The sequence below is a fragment of the Pelobates fuscus genome, chromosome 4, assembly GCF_036172605.1.
Source record: "Pelobates fuscus isolate aPelFus1 chromosome 4, aPelFus1.pri, whole genome shotgun sequence".
In the NCBI taxonomy this organism is placed as follows: domain Eukaryota; kingdom Metazoa; phylum Chordata; class Amphibia; order Anura; family Pelobatidae; genus Pelobates; species Pelobates fuscus.
In genome coordinates this window covers 294,391,765-294,412,244 of record NC_086320.1, presented here as the reverse complement: position 1 = coordinate 294,412,244, position 20,480 = coordinate 294,391,765, and the positions used below count along the sequence as shown (strand labels likewise).

At 41.3% G+C, this 20,480-nt stretch overlaps 1 protein-coding gene across 1 annotated transcript in view; it reads left to right on the top strand.

Moving 5' to 3' along the window:
• GADL1 (glutamate decarboxylase like 1) overlaps positions 1-20,480 on the top strand; it is a 270,173-nt gene that overhangs the window by 151,614 nt on the left and 98,079 nt on the right. Inside the window, exon 9 of the mRNA XM_063452215.1 lies at positions 8,087-8,203. Within this exon, the coding sequence (XP_063308285.1) occupies positions 8,087-8,203 (117 nt within the window). The remainder of the gene's footprint in view (positions 1-8,086; positions 8,204-20,480) is intronic.

Here is a 20,480-nt window from a genome sequence, read left to right as displayed (position 1 = left end):
GGTGTTGGACTTCCCACGACTTCTTTTGGCACAGGTTGCAAATGGCATCGCTGTTGTCAGAGGCAGACACACACAAAAAATGCCACACTGCTGAGCTCTGCAATGACGGCATTCTGGTGGTGGACACAGCATGCGTTGATTGGCGTGCTGTCGGGCTGACCCCGGGTGCCGATGCATGTTGTCTGACTGTGCCACTAGCTCCTTGTGACGACCTCCCGCTGCTTCCAACTAGTCTCCTCCTCCTCTCTGTCTCCCCATCTGAACTTTCGCCCTGTTCTTCTTCTTGCCGAGCGGGCACCCACGTGACATCCATGGACGCATCGTCATCATCAACCACTTCACTTGTATCTGACAACTCAGTAAAGGAAGCAGCAGCGGGTACAACATCATCATCATCATCACACCGTACGTCCATGTGTGTAATGCTGCCTGCCTGAGACATATCCCTGTTATCTACATCCTCTGGCAATAATGGTTGCGCATCACTCATTTCTTCAAACGGATGTGTAAATAACTCCTCTGACATACGAAGTGAAGCGGCTGTGGTGCTAGTTTTGGTGGTGGCGGCAGGCATGTGAGTGGTATCTTGAGAGGTGCCCGAAGCTAAGCTGGAGGAGGATGGTGCGTCAAGGTTCCGAGCGGAAGCTGTAGAATATTGGGTGTCCTGTGTTAGCCAGTCAACTAAGTCCTCAGAACTTTTCAAGTTCAGGGTACGTGGCCTCTGAAAACTGGGCATTATTCTAGGGCAAAGGGGAATCACAGCACCACGACCATGATGGCCCCTGCGGGGTGGCCTGCCTCTGCCTGTCATTTTTTTTTGGATTAGTGGTACTATGCGTGCAAGCTACTGTGACACCAGATATGAGTGGCAATGTGCACTGGCAGAGGTTGGCAGAGTACACGCTGTAGGCCTGACACCCGCTTGAAGACAACTAACTGCTATTCAATCTATAACAGTGGAAAAAGTTTTTGGGTTTTAAATGCACGCTATAGTGACACCAGGTATGAGTGGCAATGTGCACTTGCAGAGGTTGGCAGAGTACACGCTGAAGGCCTGACACCCGCTTGAAGGACACTGACTGCTATAAGCTTACAGTGAAAAACTTTTTTTCTTTTTAAAGGCACGCTACTGTGACACCAGATATGAGTGGCAAAGTACACTGGCAGAGGTTGGCAGAGTACACGCTGAAGGCCTGACACACCCGCTTGAAGGACACTGACTGCCATTAGCTTACAGTGAAAAACTTTTTTTCTTTTTAAAGGCACGCTATAGTCACACCAGATATGAGTGGCACAGTGGACTGGCAGAGGTTGGCAGAGTACACGCTGAAGGCCTGACACTCGCTTGAAGGACACTGACTGCTATTAGTTTACAGTGAAAAACTTTTTTTCTTTTTAAAGGCACGCTATTGTGACACCAGATATGAGTGGCAAAGTGCACTTGCAGAGGTTGGCAGAGTACACGCTGAAGGCCTGACACCCAGACGTTTGCAGACAACTAACTGCTATTCAATCTATTACAGTGAATTTTTTTTTTTTTTTTTAAATGCAAGCTTAAGCTATTGTGACACCAGATATGAGTGGTGGCACTGGGCAAGTGGGCACAGTATACACTGTGAGCCTGACACAGAAGCTGGCAGGCAGGCAACTGCAATTACATTACACAAAAAAAAAAAAAAGAAAAGCAGACTGATGTTCTAGCCCTAAAAAGGGCTTTTTGGGGTGCTGTCCTTACAGCAGAGATCAGATGAGTCCTTCAGGACTGTAGTGGACACTGAATACCCTAGCCTAGCTATCAATGTCCCTATCAAATGAGCAGCAGCTACACTTTCCCTCCTCTATCTAAGAATGCAGCTTCAGAATGAATCTAAAATGGATGCTGTGCAGGAGGTGGGAGGGTCTGGAAGGGAGGGTCTGCTGTTAATTTGCTGGAATGTGTCTGCTGACCGTGAGGCACAGGGTCAAAGTTTACTCAATGATGATGAATAGGGGGCGGATCGAACTGCGCATGTGTTCACCCGCCTTGGCGAACGCGGACACGCTATGTTCGCCAGGAACTATTTGCCGGCGAACAGTTCGGTACATCACTACACATATGTGACCCATTATTTATGGACTACAGGAAAATGCTTCTTAAACATTGTAAGAATGTAGTCCATTGATGATCTGCAGTGCCACGGTTAGCTGTTGTTTGAGAACTGCAGATGTTTCTGGACTACTTTCCTGTACATGTCAAGTTTACCAATTGTGGGTGTTGGTGTCAAGTCATGTAAGTGATGTAATCTGTCAAACTGTTTGTCCAATGAGGTGGTCACAGAGGGTGCCCTATACACATTTTTCTGGCGTTTCCATAAGCAGAGATCTAAAAGTTAGCCACCAATGCAATGCCACTAACAGATTAAGGAAGAAACCATACTGTGTCCATATATACTTGGTGCATAGGCATACCCCCAACATTAGTCTCCTGTAAAGTGGGATGCTGGTGGGCAGGGTGAAACTGGGTTGGCTGGTAAAGCAAATCACATTACTGGCACTGTACAAAGGCCTGCCCAGAAAGAAAGATTGTCCACCAATTAGTTTGTTGGTCAGCCTGGTATGCATTCATGCAGGTCGTACCACTAAGGACAGACTATACAGAGAGAGCTGTTTCAGTGCTCTCTGCACAGTCCTAGTCTAGTGATGTATAAAAACAAAAGATAGCAGATATGGCTAGACAAGCAATATACGCTATATAAAAGGGATAGCACATAAAAAATTGAGGATACAACCTTATAATAGGGTGGGATCTTGCATCAAATCTAAAACATAAATATAATAATATGGTGAAGTATGAATGGACAAAAACAAAAATATCCAGGAGGTAGAGAACTTACAACAGGTATAGTCGTTCTGCGTTTATCTCCCTTTACGGGTATTGGTAGTGATTCGCTGTGCAGCATACACGTGGGAATTCCTCCAAATGTTAAATCCTCGAAATGGGCAAAAAAAGAGAGATACATAGAATAGTACTGTATAAAAATATCAAAAATTTATTTCACTGATTGTACTTACAACAAGGTAGCAATCAGCGAGCATGTCTCCACTAATGAGTGGACCAAGATGTTAGATGGATGGACAATGCAGATGGAATGTAGCTGATCGTACCATAAAAATACAGGAACAAATAAAAACAAATACAATAATAAAATAAATAGGTATGAATACTCAATCCAACGCGTTTCGTCTTGTGGAGACTTCTTCAGGGATGTGAGTGCTGTTCCAGAACGTCCTTGTTTTATATCAGTTGATCCAGGTGATTTCTGTTAAGTCCTTTCGAAAAAACCGCGGAAACGGACACTTCCGGGTTTTTCTATGTGCTCTCTCATTGGTACACGATTCAGGCGGACGTCATGCGTCATGCGTACTTCCGGGCAGGCTAGTGCTTCCGTGTTCCAACGGTGGAACGCATGACGTCATTTGTATTCTTGCGTTCCAACCATGGAACGCATTCAACAGAGAGCGAGAACGAAGAGACTGAAAAGATTAGGACAGCAGTGGGCGGAGAAAAACCGCCCACTGGTGGCCCGAGCTTACAGGAGAGACATCTGCACATACACAATCAATCGGCATGTATACAGAACACTACAAAATAGTACACATGCCGATTGATTGTGTATGTGCAGATGTCTCTCCTGTAAGCTCGGGCCACCAGTGGGCGGTTTTTCTCCGCCCACTGCTGTCCTAATCTTTTCAGTCTCTTCGTTCTCGCTCTCTGTTGAATGCGTTCCATGGTTGGAACGCAAGAATACAAATGACGTCATGCGTTCCACCGTTGGAACACGGAAGCACTAGCCTGCCCGGAAGTACGCATGACGCATGACGTCCGCCTGAATCGTGTACCAATGAGAGAGCACATAGAAAAACCCGGAAGTGTCCGTTTCCGCGGTTTTTTCGAAAGGACTTAACAGAAATCACCTGGATCAACTGATATAAAACAAGGACGTTCTGGAACAGCACTCACATCCCTGAAGAAGTCTCCACAAGACGAAACGCGTTGGATTGAGTATTCATACCTATTTATTTTATTATTGTATTTGTTTTTATTTGTTCCTGTATTTTTATGGTACGATCAGCTACATTCCATCTGCATTGTCCATCCATCTAACATCTTGGTCCACTCATTAGTGGAGACATGCTCGCTGATTGCTACCTTGTTGTAAGTACAATCAGTGAAATAAATTTTTGATATTTTTATACAGTACTATTCTATGTATCTCTCTTTTTTTGCCCATTTCGAGGATTTAACATTTGGAGGAATTCCCACGTGTATGCTGCACAGCGAATCACTACCAATACCCGTAAAGGGAGATAAACGCAGAACGACTATACCTGTTGTAAGTTCTCTACCTCCTGGATATTTTTGTTTTTGTCCATTCATACTTCACCATATTATTATATTTATGTTTTAGATTTGATGCAAGATCCCACCCTATTATAAGGTTGTATCCTCAATTTTTTATGTGCTATCCCTTTTATATAGCGTATATTGCTTGTCTAGCCATATCTGCTATCTTTTGTTTTTATATTTCCCATTATTGAGTGAGTGAGGTACACTCTCGGTGATAGCACATTTTCTATCTCTACTGTTGGATTAACGCTATAGTACACACCTTTTGCTAGTCTAGTGATGCACTCCTTCTATGCTTTCTAAGGACAGTTCTATGGTGTCCCCAAAAGAAGTTCACCAGCTAACAAATGTAAAACGGAGAGGACCCTAAAATAGGGACTCTCCCACTGAAATAGGGATGCTTTGGGGGGCTTGCATAGGGGTAAAGCAAATACATTTTAGCAGTTCCATGGGAACTGGGCATCTCCTGGCAATAGACATATGCATTTGTTGCACTCTTCCTTTAGCAAATTAATACAATTGATCAATGAGTTTAGAGGATGACTATAGGCACCCAGACCACTTCAGCTCAATGAAGTGGTCTGGGTGCCAGGTCCAACTAGGATTAACCCTGTCTGCTGTAAACACAGCAGTTTCAGAGAAACTGCTATGTCTTCATATGGGTTAATCCAGCCTTTAGTGGCTGTCTCATTGACAGCCGCTAGAGGCACTTCCGCGCTTCTCACTGTAATTTTCACAGTGAGAAGACGCCAGCGTCCATAGGAAAGCATTGAGAATGCTTTCCTATTGACTGGCTGAATGCGCGTGCGGCACTTGCCGCGCATGCGCATTCAGCCGATGATGGCCAAAAGAGGAGGAGAGTCCCCAGCGCTGGAGAAATTTGTTTGAAGAAGTGCAAAACATGCATATTTTTACCTGGCACTATTTGAACAAACATCCAATAGCAAATAAATGGCTCGTTGGGGGACTTATCCATCTATGTTGGGGAACTGAACTTTATGGAGGGTTCTTATTAATTAGATGCTGGACATTACTACTGCGTATAGGAAGAAACCCATAATTATGTTTTCACCCCTTATTATTGTTAGGGAGAGGAAGTCCTCCACTTTGGCATAGGGTCAGGTGCAAAAGCTGAACCACAACTTAATTGCATTTAATCCCTGATCACAGCATAGCATTGTCTTGGCCTTTATTGTTAGTGCACTGGAGGGTCAATATTGCCAGATCCTTCCTGGGCAGTAGTATGTCCTGTCCCTGGAACCAGAACACTAAACCAGACTAATTAATCAGGGTTCAAACACAAGCACCTGAACCATGAATTTGAAGAATGAAGAAGTAGGGGGAAGCAAATAGGTAACCTGTCTAAGGGCCCGTGGGTTAATAAACAACACTATAGGATCCGAAACACAAACTTGTATTCCTGATCCTATAGAGTTAAAATGACTATTTAGCCCCCTGCCCTCCCCACCCCCTTACTTTCCTAAATATAGTGAAATCTTGCCTTTATTACAGTCTACTGGTGCTGGCTCTACCCATATCTGTCTTCTTGGCTCACATCATTAGAAGTAATGATCTCAGCTAACCACAATACTTTCCAATAGAAAAGCATTGGAGATTGTCAAGGAGGTGGATCAGGGACAGAGTCAGCACAAGCCAAACACAGCCCTGGTCAATCAGCATCTCCTCATAGAGATGCATTGAATCAATTCATCTCTATGAGGAACGTTCAGTGTCTCCATGCAGAGGGTGGAGACACTGAATGAGTGTACAGCACTGCCCCAGGAAGCACCTCTAGTAACCATCTGAGGAGTGGCCACTGGAGGTGTCCCTAGACTGTAATGTAAACACTGCCTTTTCTATGAAAAAACTGTTTACAGGAAAAATCCTAAAATAAGTGATTATACTAACCAGAACAAATGCAATAAGCTGTAGTTGTTCTGCTGACTATAGTGTCTATTTAATCCTCCTCTGAATTTATGTTAATGATGAGATCAAAAATATTTTTCTGAAGTTATTCCAGTGCAGTTCTTGAACTATCTGAGCTTTTAGGATAATTTTAGTCGATTTGGATGGTTTCTGTTTTAGACCTCTTTCAGATCCATTTGGAGGACATTTCAATCATTTCAGAAGTTAGAAGAGTCAGTAAACTATCTCTGAGATTTAGTGTAATATGTTCCAAATGGTTTAAGCTTGTTTTGACAAATTCAGAGTCTAGCGAAAATACAGAATATTCAAGTCTTTACTGATCGAATACGTGCACTATGTGAGTTTCCAGTGTGTATAATACATCTCTCTGGAAATAAAATATATTTTTTTAAAACTGCTGTTTAATTTAGCTACACATTCACTCTTAACATGATGATGACTTCTGAGAAATCGACTACCAGATTCAGAAAATCTGTAAAGAAGTGTGTATGCATAGTATTTGCAGGGTTTATGTTACTAAGAAAGAAAAGTCAATTTTAATGAGAGAAGGAACATAGTGCTAATGCTTAGCACCCACGATATGCTGTGAAATCCATCACTTTGGATAACAGTCTTATTACAAAATGTGCTCGTTATGCGGCATTGTCATATATAATGTAAATGTTTCCCTTAATTATAGCTGCAGTTATCTAAAGCAATTCTGTATTTGACTGATACATTATTACCTTGTCTTGACTAATATTAAGGAAGAATGTCATTTTTCATTTCTGAAAGTGCTGCAATAAGACTTTTCATGGAGGCATCAATATAACCCTAGAGTATGCATTATATATAAGCATCACTAATTAAAATAGTAATCTAGCAGCTGTACCCAAATTACAAAGCATAGCAACAAGGACAAGGGATTTACAACATTGTTAGATGGCCTCTCTTTGTCTTGTTATTCCAATGGCTTGCTGAGCATCTTGGGAAAAATATAGCACATTAGCAGGTGTGCCACTAGTTAGCAACTTCTGCCTTAGACTGCAATTAAGAGAACAGAAGGGATTGTGCTTTGTCTAGTAGGGTACAAATATCAAAACAACAACATCTGTATTTAATCTCTTGTATAAGACGCAGTACTGGGGGCCAAATCTAAACTTATTTTTTTTTGCTGCCAACCCTTCAGATAATGCATGCATTTTAGTTGTATGGTTACCTTCTGGTCACACTTAATTGATTGGGAATAGATTTACTTTTACACCTCTAACTTATTTTCTGTGCAACAGTATGCCCTTCGGTCTAGGTTCACCATATTTTATTGCCCTATATGAAGAGGTTGCGATCCCTGGGGGATGGATAAGCCAGCTGTCCCAGGTGTGACACACTAATTCATAGTCCAGGTAGTGACTTGACTAAAATAAGACTGATAAAATATATGTCCATCTGTATCTAAAAAAAAATAATAAATAAATAAAAGAATAGTTTACGATATAGATAGAAAAACATTATAAAACATGCCCCATTTACAAATTTAGAACTACAAGGTTGATTTAATAAACTCTGCATTTCAGAAAGTGAAAATCTAACTTGCAAAAATGTAAGTTACCACTTCTTTTCCCTAACCAGTTATTTTTGACAAATTTTTAACAGTCAAGTTTTAATTCGCTACAATTCAGTTAAGCAAAGAGGGGCGTTGCTTAGTAAAAAAACATAACAAAAAAAAACATTAAAAAAGCAAATATGATTTTTTTCCAGCAGTCTTAATTGTGTCTTTCTCTGTTATTCCTCCAGGGAGCAGTACCATTCCTTGTCATTGCCACTTCTGGCACCACTGTAGTTGGAGCATTCGACCCTCTGGATGAGATTGCAGATATCTGCAAAAAACACAATCTTTGGCTCCATGTGGATGTAAGTCCTGTTATATTGTTCTATATGGATGATTCAAGTAAAAATGTCTTGTTAGTACAAATAATTGAATGTGTTACTTTATTATTTTAGAAAGGAATACATAGCATTCTGCACTTTTAGGGTTGGTAATATTATGGTAGACAAGTATGTTTCTATACTTTTGTAAGTGGTATTACTGCAAATTCAAACACAACCTGCTTCTGATTATATGTAGGGCCTTACAAAAGGAAAGACAAAGGTGGTCTGTTGTTGAACGACAATCCTTCTTATCCCTTGATCAGTGCCAGTCTTAAAGGGACACATATCTAAATTAAGTTGTTATGGTGCCAAGATTCCCCATGAGGCACTCTTACCTTAAGTTGCCACCTGCGGCGATATCCACTCCCCCCAGGTGGCATCCGTTCTTTTCTGATTCAGGAAGCGCTGAGGCCTCCAGGCATGGATGCCACTAAATGGGTGAGAGCCAATCAGTAACTCCCCATTCACAAAACTGGCTTGGAAAAGGTACGTTTCTTTCCACGCAAGTTTTGTGAACAGGGAGTCACTGATTGGCTGACCACTCTCAGCCAATCAGCGGCGCCCCTGCCTGGTGACACTCTGCGTTTCCTGAATCTGAAAATTCAGAAACCAGATGCCGCCTGAAGGGAAATGGTAAGAGTGCCTCCAGGGGCCTCCTGCCTGCATAACAACTTCATTTAGAGGAAGTTGTGTTGGTGCCTGGACTGTCCCCTTAAGGTCAAAGTATCAGAGGAGGTATTGTTCTAAGAAATTGAGGTCTACTAATCCTCATAGTACAGTTTGTTTTTGTTTTTTTTACAGTAGCAGTAAAAAAAAAAAGTCTGTTTTGGAAACATTGTAAAGTTACAAAAGCCAATAGCCATGTATGATACCAAAGTAATGTATGATGTCAGTAATAGCTATGTATGAAGGTGACAAGTCATGGTAAGTGTCAACATACCATTTGCTTTACACATAACCAGTAAGGACACAACAAATTCCCTCTAAAGCAGATTCGGGTACTTAAAACATAATGAGTTCAAGTAAGAAATATTGAAATAGATTATTAATATCATGTTCACCTTCTCCCTATACATATATGTGTGTTTGTGATGTCTAAAAAATAAAACTAGATGTAGAAATTCACACTGCTATATTTAACCTGCTGAGATAGACAATTTTGGTTCCACATCAATAATTGCTAATAAGGGGTGCCCCTTCATATCATTTAAACATTAAACAGATTTTGTCCTGTCAGTCAGTGTATAGCTCACCCCACTGCTTGCATCAAATATATTCATGCAGGTGTAGCTAATCTGTGGCCAGAAAGGAACATGCAAAATTAAAAAGGAGAAATAGAACAGTGCTTCTCTTTCTCCTCCAATGTAGTGTGTGCCTTGGATGTGCCAGGACTGAACTGGATTGTGATGTCATTGCTAAATCTTTAATTTATTATAAAACAAAGTATTGCATGAAATAAAGGTCAACACATCTTATAGGTTGGTTTATATGTTGCATTGAATGATTTCCAGAGTGATGGTAATCAAAAGTAGCTAAGACATAAAAAAGAAGGGAATATCTGCTGACTATGTTGAAAGGAATACGTTCATAATAAAATAAGTTTTCCGTGATCCTGTACTGAAAATAATACTCTCTTCAGACCCATGATACATGTCATTTCACGATTTAAAAGAATTTAATTCATTCTTGTATCTACAGCTGGAATGGTAATTATAATGAAATTAAATTATTTAATTAGGTTTTATTGCTGAATGAGCAAAGTGATCTTCTTGTTGAATCTTACTATATCCCAAACCAGTTGTAGAATTCGTTTTTAGAAGTCAAAACAGGGAATTATGTTTTGAATGCCACATTTAAAGAGAAGCTATAGTGCTAGGAATACAAATCTGTATTACTAGCGCTATAGTACCCAATAGTGCTCACCTACCCCACACCTCCCACTCCCCCACAGCATCGAAAGGGTTTAAAATATTTTTGTCACTTAGCTGATTCTAGCGCTGATGTTTCTTTGCGGAGTCAAGTTCTGCCTCTGCTCCTACTTTTTTTGCACTGAGATAGTCCTACTACTATCTATAACTACTGAATACAATGGTTACATTTCACAGTCATTGGGAAAAAAAACTACAGTTCCATGAATTGAATTCAACCCTTTATCCTCATATTATGCTGACAAAACCAGGTCTGTTGCATGCTGATATCACTAGTAGACACAAATGCGTAGCATTCAGTTAGTTATAGTGACTATAGTCAGCATAACTGTTTCCCATGAAGCTCCGTCACATTCAAACACGGAATATTGAACAAATAACTGTAGCGGAGCTGCAATGTTAAATCCCAATTTCTCCGCTGGTACAGAAAATAATCCAAGTGAAGTGCTGGAAATGAAGGCAATATCCCAAATCCCCCAGTAACCGGACGAAACACAGTTCTGGGAGTCAACTGACGATTTTATTCACAGCTCCAGTATTTATGTGGTTCCCCATGCAAGGGATTTCCTTAATCACTTTACAAGGGTTATACAGTAGGGGACCACATGGGAAACTGAATATACAGGACATTTCTCTGATGCACTGCTGTACGAGAGGGATACTCCCACTAGAATATCCTGTTAAGTGGATTATCCCTCCGTACAGCAGAACCGTCTTTTTACACAAAAATACATAACTTTAAAGGGACACTATAGTCACCTGAACAACCTTAGCTTAATGAAGCAGTTTTGGTGTATAGAACATGCCCCTGCAGCCTCACTGCTCAATCCTCTGACATTTAGGAGTTAAATCCCTTTGTTTATGAACCCTAGTCACACCTCCCTGCATGTGACTTGCACAGCCTTCCATAAACACTTCCTGTAAAGAGAGCCCTATTTAGGCTTTCTTTATTGCAAGTTCTGTTTAATTAAGATGTTCTTATCCACTGCTATGTTAATAGCTTGCTAGACCCTGCAAGAGCCTCCTGTATGTGATTAAAGTTCAATTTAGAAAAAATTAGAAATGTGCTTATTTTGTGTGTTAAACGGACACTATAGGCACCTGGACAACTTAATCTCATTGAAGTGGTCTAAGTGCAGTGCCCCTGTCTGTATAACAATGCAATGAAAAATATTGTAGTTTTTGAGAAATTACATTAGTGGCTGTCTAGAGTAGCTTCTGGGTCCTTAATGGAGCTTTACTCAGATGGCATTGGGGCATTGGACGTCCTCATGCTTTAATATGTATTAAAATTCCCCATATTGATTTAATGCTTTCCTATGGGCACACTTTAATGTCAGAGTGGCAAGTGCTGCTCATGCACATTTAATCCCACCATTGGCGTGATCTCGTGGGAGCAGGAGACATAGCCAGTGCTAAAGTGGAGCCTTGAAGCTGGAAAAAAAGTACCGTATATACTCGAGTATAAACCTAGTTTTTCAGCATATTTTTATGCTGAAAAAGCCCCCCTCGGCTTATACTCAAGTGAGGGTCTGTATTATGGCAACTTACATTGTCATAATACAGACCAGGACCGTCGGGCTCATTATAAGCCCGGCGGTACTGGGGGAGTGAGGGGGGCAGAAGCTGTTACTTAGAAAAGGGGGTATAGGATCAGCGCTGGGTGGTCTGAAGGAGGAGAGACAGAAGAAAAGCTGCAACCTATGGGTATGAGGTTCCCTCTAATGTCCTCAATAAAGAATATGGAAAAAACAAAGTAATAGGTCGCGCTATACAAAAATAGTACAATTAAAAGATAAAATGAGAGATAAAAAAACAAATAAAATTTACTCACATATAAATACACAATAAAATAAAATAAATATAAGTATGAGCGTAATAGTCCCAATATGTAGTGGATTCCAATAGACTGATGGAAACTTGATACTGTAGTCAAATAAAACGCTGGATCTTCTATGGTATAGGCAATCTTGACTCAATGATGAGCATGCAAATAGAAAGACAGGGAGACTCCAATAGTGCAGACTGTATTAGCGTAAATAAAAAAAAAAAAAATGGGTGTAGGGGAGGTATTTCACACACCTATGTGTACTTGCTCAAGTGTAGTCAGCATTCAGTGGCGTTTATCCCCCACTGGCGGGACATAGATGTGGGTAATTCCTCGAAGTAAAGGAGAAATAAAATATGGTGAAAAAAGCCAATATTCCTTTATTAGTACAAATATAAAATATATATATAAAATTAGCCAAAACGCGTTTCGCCACACAGGGCTTTATCAACTGGCAATAATATACAATAACCTGGTAAAATGAAGCTTATATAGACTTGAAGGATACATGATTGTTCGAATTTTGGCGCCAAAATGACGTCATCAATACAATGAGAGTAATACAGAAATGTTAAAAAGCATAAACATAACTTAAAAGTAACAAGAGCATTGATTTATAATAGAATTATTAGCTGAATGCTATAAAAATCAATTAAAACGAGTGGTTATAGTGTTAAAAAAGAGTAAAATAAATGGTCATGTGATCGCGAGCTACCGCGATCACATGGTGCGTCCCAATGCTTATTGGGAAGTGTAGTACGTATGTTGGCGTTCTGGGGAAACCGGAAGGGTAAAAGACACGTCCAGACGTTACATCCTCTCCAAGTTCCATGTCATATCACGTGACCGCGAGCGATCGCGGTCACGTGTCCTTTACCCTTCCGGTTTCCCCAGAACGTCAAGATTGCCTATACCATAGAAGATCCAGCGTTTTATTTGACTACAGTATCAAGTTTCCATCAGTCTATTGGAATCCACTACATATTGGGACTATTACGCTCATACTTATATTTATTTTATTTTATTGTGTATTTATATGTGAGTAAATTTTATTTGTTTTTTTATCTCTCATTTTATCTTTTAATTGTACTATTTTTGTATAGCGTGACCTATTACTTTGTTTTTTCCAGAAGCTGTTACTTACCTTCCCAGCAGCTCACTTCATCTCCCTGTCTAAATCTCGTGAGGCCTGCGTCCGTCAGAGCGTTGCCACGGGTTACCATGGCAACGCTCCGCGCGGCATGCAAACCGCGAGAGTTAGACAGGGGAGCTGAAGGGAGCTGCTGGGAAGGTAACAGCTTCCGCGGGCCCCCCCACTGCTCAGTACATGCCACTAGACCACCAGGTAATGCCATAGCCCTGGCCAAGTATGAAGCAGGGAGGGGGGACGAAAAAAAAGTTAAAAAATATTACAATAAAAATATTAAAACAATAAAAATGCCCTCCCCCCACCCAATTTACACACAAACACACATACACTCTGCATTATATACACACACACTGCATTCACACAAACACACAAACTCTGCATTATATACACACACTATGCATTCATTATATACACATGCACTGCATTCACACAAACACACACATTCTGCATTCATTATATACACACACACTACACACACACACACTCTGCATTCATTATATACATACACTACACAAACACACACACTCTGCATTCATTATATACACACACTACACAAACACACACACACACTGCATTCATTATATACATACACTACACAAACACACACACTCTGCATTCATTATATACACACACACTACACAAACACACACACACTGCATTCATTATATACACACACACTCTCTGCATTCATTATATACACACACTACACACACACACACACTGCATTAATTATATACACACACTATACAAACACACACTCTGCATTTATTATATACACACACTACACAAACACACACACACTGCATTCATGATATACACACACTACAAAAACACATACACACACTGCATTCATTATATACACACACTACAAAAACACACTCTCTGCATTCATTATATACACAAACACACACACACTGCATTCATTATATACACGCACTACACAAACAAACACACACACACTGCATTCATTATATACACACACTGTAAATAAATATTCAAAAACATTTAACCTACTGATGCCTCAATTAATGTAATTTTATTGGGATCAATTTTTATTTAGAAATTTACCAGTAGCTGCTGCATTTCCCACCCTAGGCTTATACTCGAGTCAATACGTTTTCCCATTTTTTTGTGGTAAAATTAGGGGCCTCGGCTTATATTCGGGTCGGCTTATACTCGAGGATATACGATAGGTTCCCCTCTTCTCTTCCTTGACCACTTTGCTGCCTGGCTACCCTATTTCCTCTCTTCTAACATTCCATCCCTAATTCTCGGGGACTTCAATATTCCTATAAACCCACCTTTGACCTCTGCAGCCACTAAACTACTTTCAATTACTTCCTCCCTCGGGCTATCGCAGTGGGCAAATTCTCCCACCCATGTAGCTGGCAATACCCTTGACCTAATCTTCACTTATGCATGTACAGTATCTAATATCTGCAACACTCCATATCCACTCTCTGATCACCACCTCTTATCATTTGCTCTCACATACCCCCTCACCCAAAAACCTCAGCCTAACCCCCCTCAACTCAGGAGGGACCTTAATTCTCTTGATCTCCAACAGTTGTCAGCTGACATTGATTCACAACTGCTGTCCATCCCTTCCCTCTCCTGTCCTTCACAGGCCATCTCCATATATAACTCTACTCTTACATATGCCTTGAACACTGCAGCGCCACTCCAAACAAGCACCTCGAGGAGGACCCGCCCCCAACCATGGCATACTAAATCAACGCGCTACCTGCAAAGATGTTCCCGTTGTGCTGAACGCTCCTGGAGGAAGTCTCGTACACAATCAGACTTTCTCCATTATAGATTCATACAGTGCAGCCCTTGCCCTTGCCAAACAGTCCTATTTTTCCACTCTCATTAGTTCATGTTCCCGCAACCCCAGGCGTCTCTTTCACACCTTTAATTCTCTTCTTCGCCCTGCTGTGGCCACCCCCAAAACTAACCTTACTGCTGATAACTTTGCATGTTACTTCACTGACAAGATTGAACAGCTAAGGAAAGAATTCTCCCCTCCTTGCCTTTCTGTTTCTCAATCACACATAGATCATGCCTTTCCTACCCTTCAGACATTCTCCCCAGCTACTGACCAAGAGGTGGCTGCTCTTCTTTGCTCCTCTCGCCCCACCACTTGCCCACTCGATCCTGTCCCATCTCACCTTATTAGATCTCTCTCCACTTGTCTTGTGCCTTCTCTAACACACATCTTCAACTGCTCGCTCTCTTCTGGCATCGTCCCTGCTGACCTTAAACATGCCACTGTAGTACCTATACTAAAAAAAACATCCCTCGACCCATCCACCCCCTCTAACTACCGTCCCATATCCCTGCTCCCTTTTTCCTCAAAGCTTCTGGAAAGACTTGTCTTTACCCGTGTGTCTCATTTCCTCAATTCCAACTCTCTCCTTGACCCCCTTCAATCTGGCTTCCGCCCTCTCCACTCTACAGAGACTGCCCTTATCAAAGTTACTAACGACCTAATCGCAGCTAAATCCAAAGGCCACTACTCCATACTAATACTTCTTGACCTCTCAGCGGCCTTTGACACCGTTGATCATGCTCTCCTTCTTCAAACTCTTCAATCACTTGGTCTCTGTGACTCTGTCCTCTCATGGTTTTCCTCTTATCTCTCCCAACGCTCATTCAGTGTCTCCTTTTCTAATGATACCTCCTCCCCTTGCCCTGTCTCAGTTGGCGTTCCCCAAGGCTCCGTCCTCGGTCCCCTTCTATTTTCTCTTTATACTGCCTCTCTTGGCAAACTTATTACCTCTTTTGGATTTCACTACCACCTGTACGCTGATGACACCCAGCTATATCTCTCCTCCCCGGATCTCTCCCCGGCCGTCCTGCAACGTGTCACTGCTTGCCTTTCTTCCATCTCTGACTGGATGTCCTCCCGCTTTCTGAAACTCAATCTCTCAAAAACTGAGCTCCTTGTCTTTCCTCCTCCTAATACTGATCCTCATCTTTCGCTCTCCCTCCAAGTTTGTGGTACCAACATTAGTCCATCCTTGCAAGCGCGCTGTCTTGGCGTCATACTTGACTCTGGTCTCACCTTTGAGCCTCACATCCAGCATGTTGCCAAATCCTGTAGATTCCATCTTAAAAACATAGCCCGCATCCGCCCCTTTCTTGCACCAGATACTACCAAGGAGCTTGTCCATGCTCTAGTAATTTCCCGCATGGATTATTGTAACCCTCTCCTGATTGGTCTTCCCAATAGCCGTACTGCACCCTTACAGTCCGTAATGAATGCTGCTGCTAGATTGATTTTCCTCTCTAGTCGTTTCTCTCACACCTCACCCCTCTGCCAGTCCTTACATTGGCTTCCTGTATGCTATAGGAGTCAATTCAAGGTACTAACTCACACCTATAAAGCACTGAACAACTCTAGCCCCTCTTATATCTCCTCACAGATCCATAGGTATGTCCCTTCTCGGTCTCTCCGTTCTGCCCGTGACCACCTCCTGTCCGTTGTCCGCACTCGTACGGCCAACTCGCGCTTGCAGGACTTCTCACGGGCGGCTCCCTTCCTGTGGAATAGCCTGCCTACCGCCATCAGACTCTCCCCTAGTCTTGCATCTTTTAAGAAGTGCCTTAAAACCCATCTCTTTAGGAAAGCTTATGGCCTCCAAGACTAACCCTTACCTCACATACCTGTCTCTTGCCCTCTCCTAAAGGGCAGCCCACCTTATTTGATTGCTATTCCCTGTCCTAATGTGTTTTACACCCCACCTCCTATAGAATGTAAGCTTGTTTGAGCAGGGTCCTCTTCAACCTATTGTTCCTGTAAGTTTATTTGTAATTGTCCTATTTATAGTTAAATCCCCCTCTCATAATATTGTAAAGCGCTACGGAATCTGTTGGCGCTATATAAATTGCAAAAATAAAAATAAAATAAAATAAATAAGTAAAAAGGGGTTTTAACCCTTTCACAAAAGGACGGAGGGGGGCTATAAAGTTGGAAACATAGAATACCTGTATTCCTAACTGCATAGTGTTCATTTAATTTATGTTGGAAAGCGTTCAAATTTGACCATTGTTGCTTGCTGTAAAGACAGCACAGGAAGGATTTTTCTATAGTGAGGCTATCTCCTTTAAAGTGAATTCTAAATTATTCCAAGAAATATTGCCAGAACGGTAAATAGTTTATTCTGTTCAAATGTATATGAACTCTCACAATATCAGTTTAAAGAGAAAAACAGAAAAAAATGACAGTTCAGAATCTTACAGGAATTGCTTACAATTTAAGGCAATACTTTCTTTTCAAAGTAAAAATGCAGGCACTCATGTTTGCATTTTCAAAAGAAGTCTGCTGCTTTTAGACTGTAGGAATATTTAAGATTCCGAGATATAAAAAGATTCTGAATGTCTTGTTACTCTCTGGTGATTTTCAAAGCATTCAGAGAACCATTTGGCTGGAAGATTGTTGAGGTTTAATAACAAACCTGTATTCTTTTCCAGTGAGATAATATAGAAAAAGATTAGTTTACTTTAGAAATATATGTATCGCCTGTGCTTTAACTTAATGTAATAGTTTCTAATAACCTCTGTGTCCAACTGCATATATTTTTTCTTTGTTTTTTATTGTATGTATTTGGGCTGATGTGTACTATGGTCATTGCTGCCACCAAGGAGTAGTAGGAGTCTGAGCACTGGACTTATCTTTTTGTATTTGTATTCACTTTTGTATCACACAGCTATGTTACAATGCTGCCGCCCACCCTATGTGTTCTCTATTAAGCGTTACTAAGTATGTAGGGGTTTAGAAAAATACCCCTCTCTGTTTCTTATTTTGCCTGAAGCTGTAGGAAACAAGGTGAATGGTTAGTGTGTAGGACCTACATAAGAGGTTTGCCTTGATGTGGTAGAAGGGCTTACTTCTTATGGTCATTGGAGTGATACTAAACTTCCAGTTATTTTAATATGTATAGGGATTTGGGATAGTGAGCAGGTAACTTGTGCACAAATCCCATTTATCTGTGCTGAACAAATCAAATGCTCATTAATCGCTGGATGAACAAATGGATTAGTTTGGCAAATCATGAATACATCTATTCATTCATCAAGCAATTAACAAGCTTTTGATTTGTTCAGTGCAGCTAAACCGGATTTGTACACAAGACTAATAATTATCTATTACAAAAGAATGGATATATTAAAATTTGCATAAATATTTATTTTAAACACTTGTCGTTAGCTGCTTAACTCACTTCTGCAGCTAATGAGAAGCCGTTCTCTTTTTGACCAGCACTTACTTCCTTGTTAGAATTCGGCATTGTCCAATTGAATACTTCTCATTGAGCACATCTCTCCAGACCAAATATTTTCATAGAGTTGGTTTTGTTGAATGTTAGGGATTCGTATAAAAAAAAGTACAAGCAGTGGCGTAAGTACCACGGTCGCCGGGGTTGCAGCGACGACCAGGCCCATTACTTCAGGGAGCCGGCCACCGCTGCAACACCTGCGACCTTGGGCAGCCGGCATACTTTTAGGGCCGGTGCACTTCAGTAACGGCCGTGGCGTGCGTTTGCAGGCTGCCTGGCAGGAGGGGAAATGCTGTGCTGCTCCCCTCCTGCTGTTGTGTGTAGCGCGCCGTGCGATCTGACAGGAAGTGCTCATTGAGTAAAGCGACTGCAGTGAGCATGTATGGGGGGGTGAAGAGACATATGGTGTGGCTGCAGGGAGGGGGAAGAGAGGAGAGAGACACATGGAGGGGCTGCAGGGGAGAGACACATGGATGTGCTAGAGTGGACGGGGAGAAAGACACTTGGAGGGGCTTGGGGAGGAGAGACACATGTAGGGGAGAGACAAATTAAGGTGCTTGGGGGAATGAGACACATGGAGGGGCTGGGGGATAGGAGACCCTTGGGGGCAATGAAACTCATGAAGGGCTGGGTGGGAGGAAATGAGACACTTGGAGGGGGAAATGAGACACATGGAGAGGTTGGGAAGAGGGAATGAGACACATATGGGAAATAAGACACATGGAGGGGCTGAGGGGATGAGGCATATGGAGGTGCTTGGGGGGATGAGACACATCAAGGGGCAAAGGGGGGCCCCAAGACAATTTCCGCACCAAGGTCCCGTGGTTTGTAGTTACATCTCTGAGTACAAGTTCCGTTTTTAATATTAATCACTATTTTAAGGTATTAATATTCATTAAATGTCCATTAAAATGTTAACTATAATCACTATATAAATTGTTATGGACTATTGAAGTTATATTCCATACAGTGGTTGCCACACTGTCCTATTACATCAGATGTATATATTAATGCCCATTGATCTCAGCCAGAATGGCAGAAGGTATACCCAATTTCACCCATATTGAAGGCATACAAATTCCTGGCAGAGTGACTTGTATTTATTAACCTTACATCTAAGAAGGGCATAGGTAAAAAAAATAAAACTGATTTATGTGTTTATGTTTATCAGGAATTTAGTGGGTTAAAATGCCCAAGAGCTGGACTGCAGGGGTTTTGCCACTGACAGAGGTATTCATTGTTTTGTTCCAAACTGTATTCATCACAATTTGGTCCGATCAGGTGATCATTCGAATTCCTGAATTTTGAGCCAAAATGTGGCTAAATTGTGAACGAAACATGTTTGTTTTGATTTGCCATTCTGAATTCGGCCTGTGGCACAAAAAAGACTAGGGGTCAGCCACTAAATGTTGATTTATTTGCAGATCAAGTAAGGAGTGAACGTACTGGGAAAACTGGAGGAGGAGTAAAATAAGTCTATATAGATTTAAGAAATTCAAGGCTCGCTATGTCTAAAATTAAATATACAAACAATAGGCTATTAACAATAGATAAAATACAATACACAAGTGAAGAATTCCTAAAACAAATCACCTTAGTGGAGCCACAATAACCACTAAATAAATACAAGTGTCAAGTTAAAAAGAAAAGGGTGAGAGCACTCAAATAAATAATATTACCCAAATAGAATCTGAAAATAAACACAATAAACACAGTAATAATGTTTAAAATAAAAACTTAAGATTCTATACTGGTCTCACTCACATAAGTGATGCCTTGAATAAATCACCATTTGGACTTCAGCTGGGTCCTTCCCAAGATTGTATCCAGTGTACCGCCAGAGAACGCAGGTTCAGGGGGTTACAACACTTTTTATTAATCCAATAACAGGAAATAAATTAAAATGATACAAAATAATAAGAGAAAAGTCCCATGAATAGAAAGTCCAAAAGTACCTTGCGCGTTCTTCATCGGAGGTGATGCGTGTGATCCTGGCATGCAGTCTTTTTTCACCGCATTTGCGGCTCTCCACTTCCGGGTTCGGCATCGGGAAGCGTCCTGCGTCATCACGCCC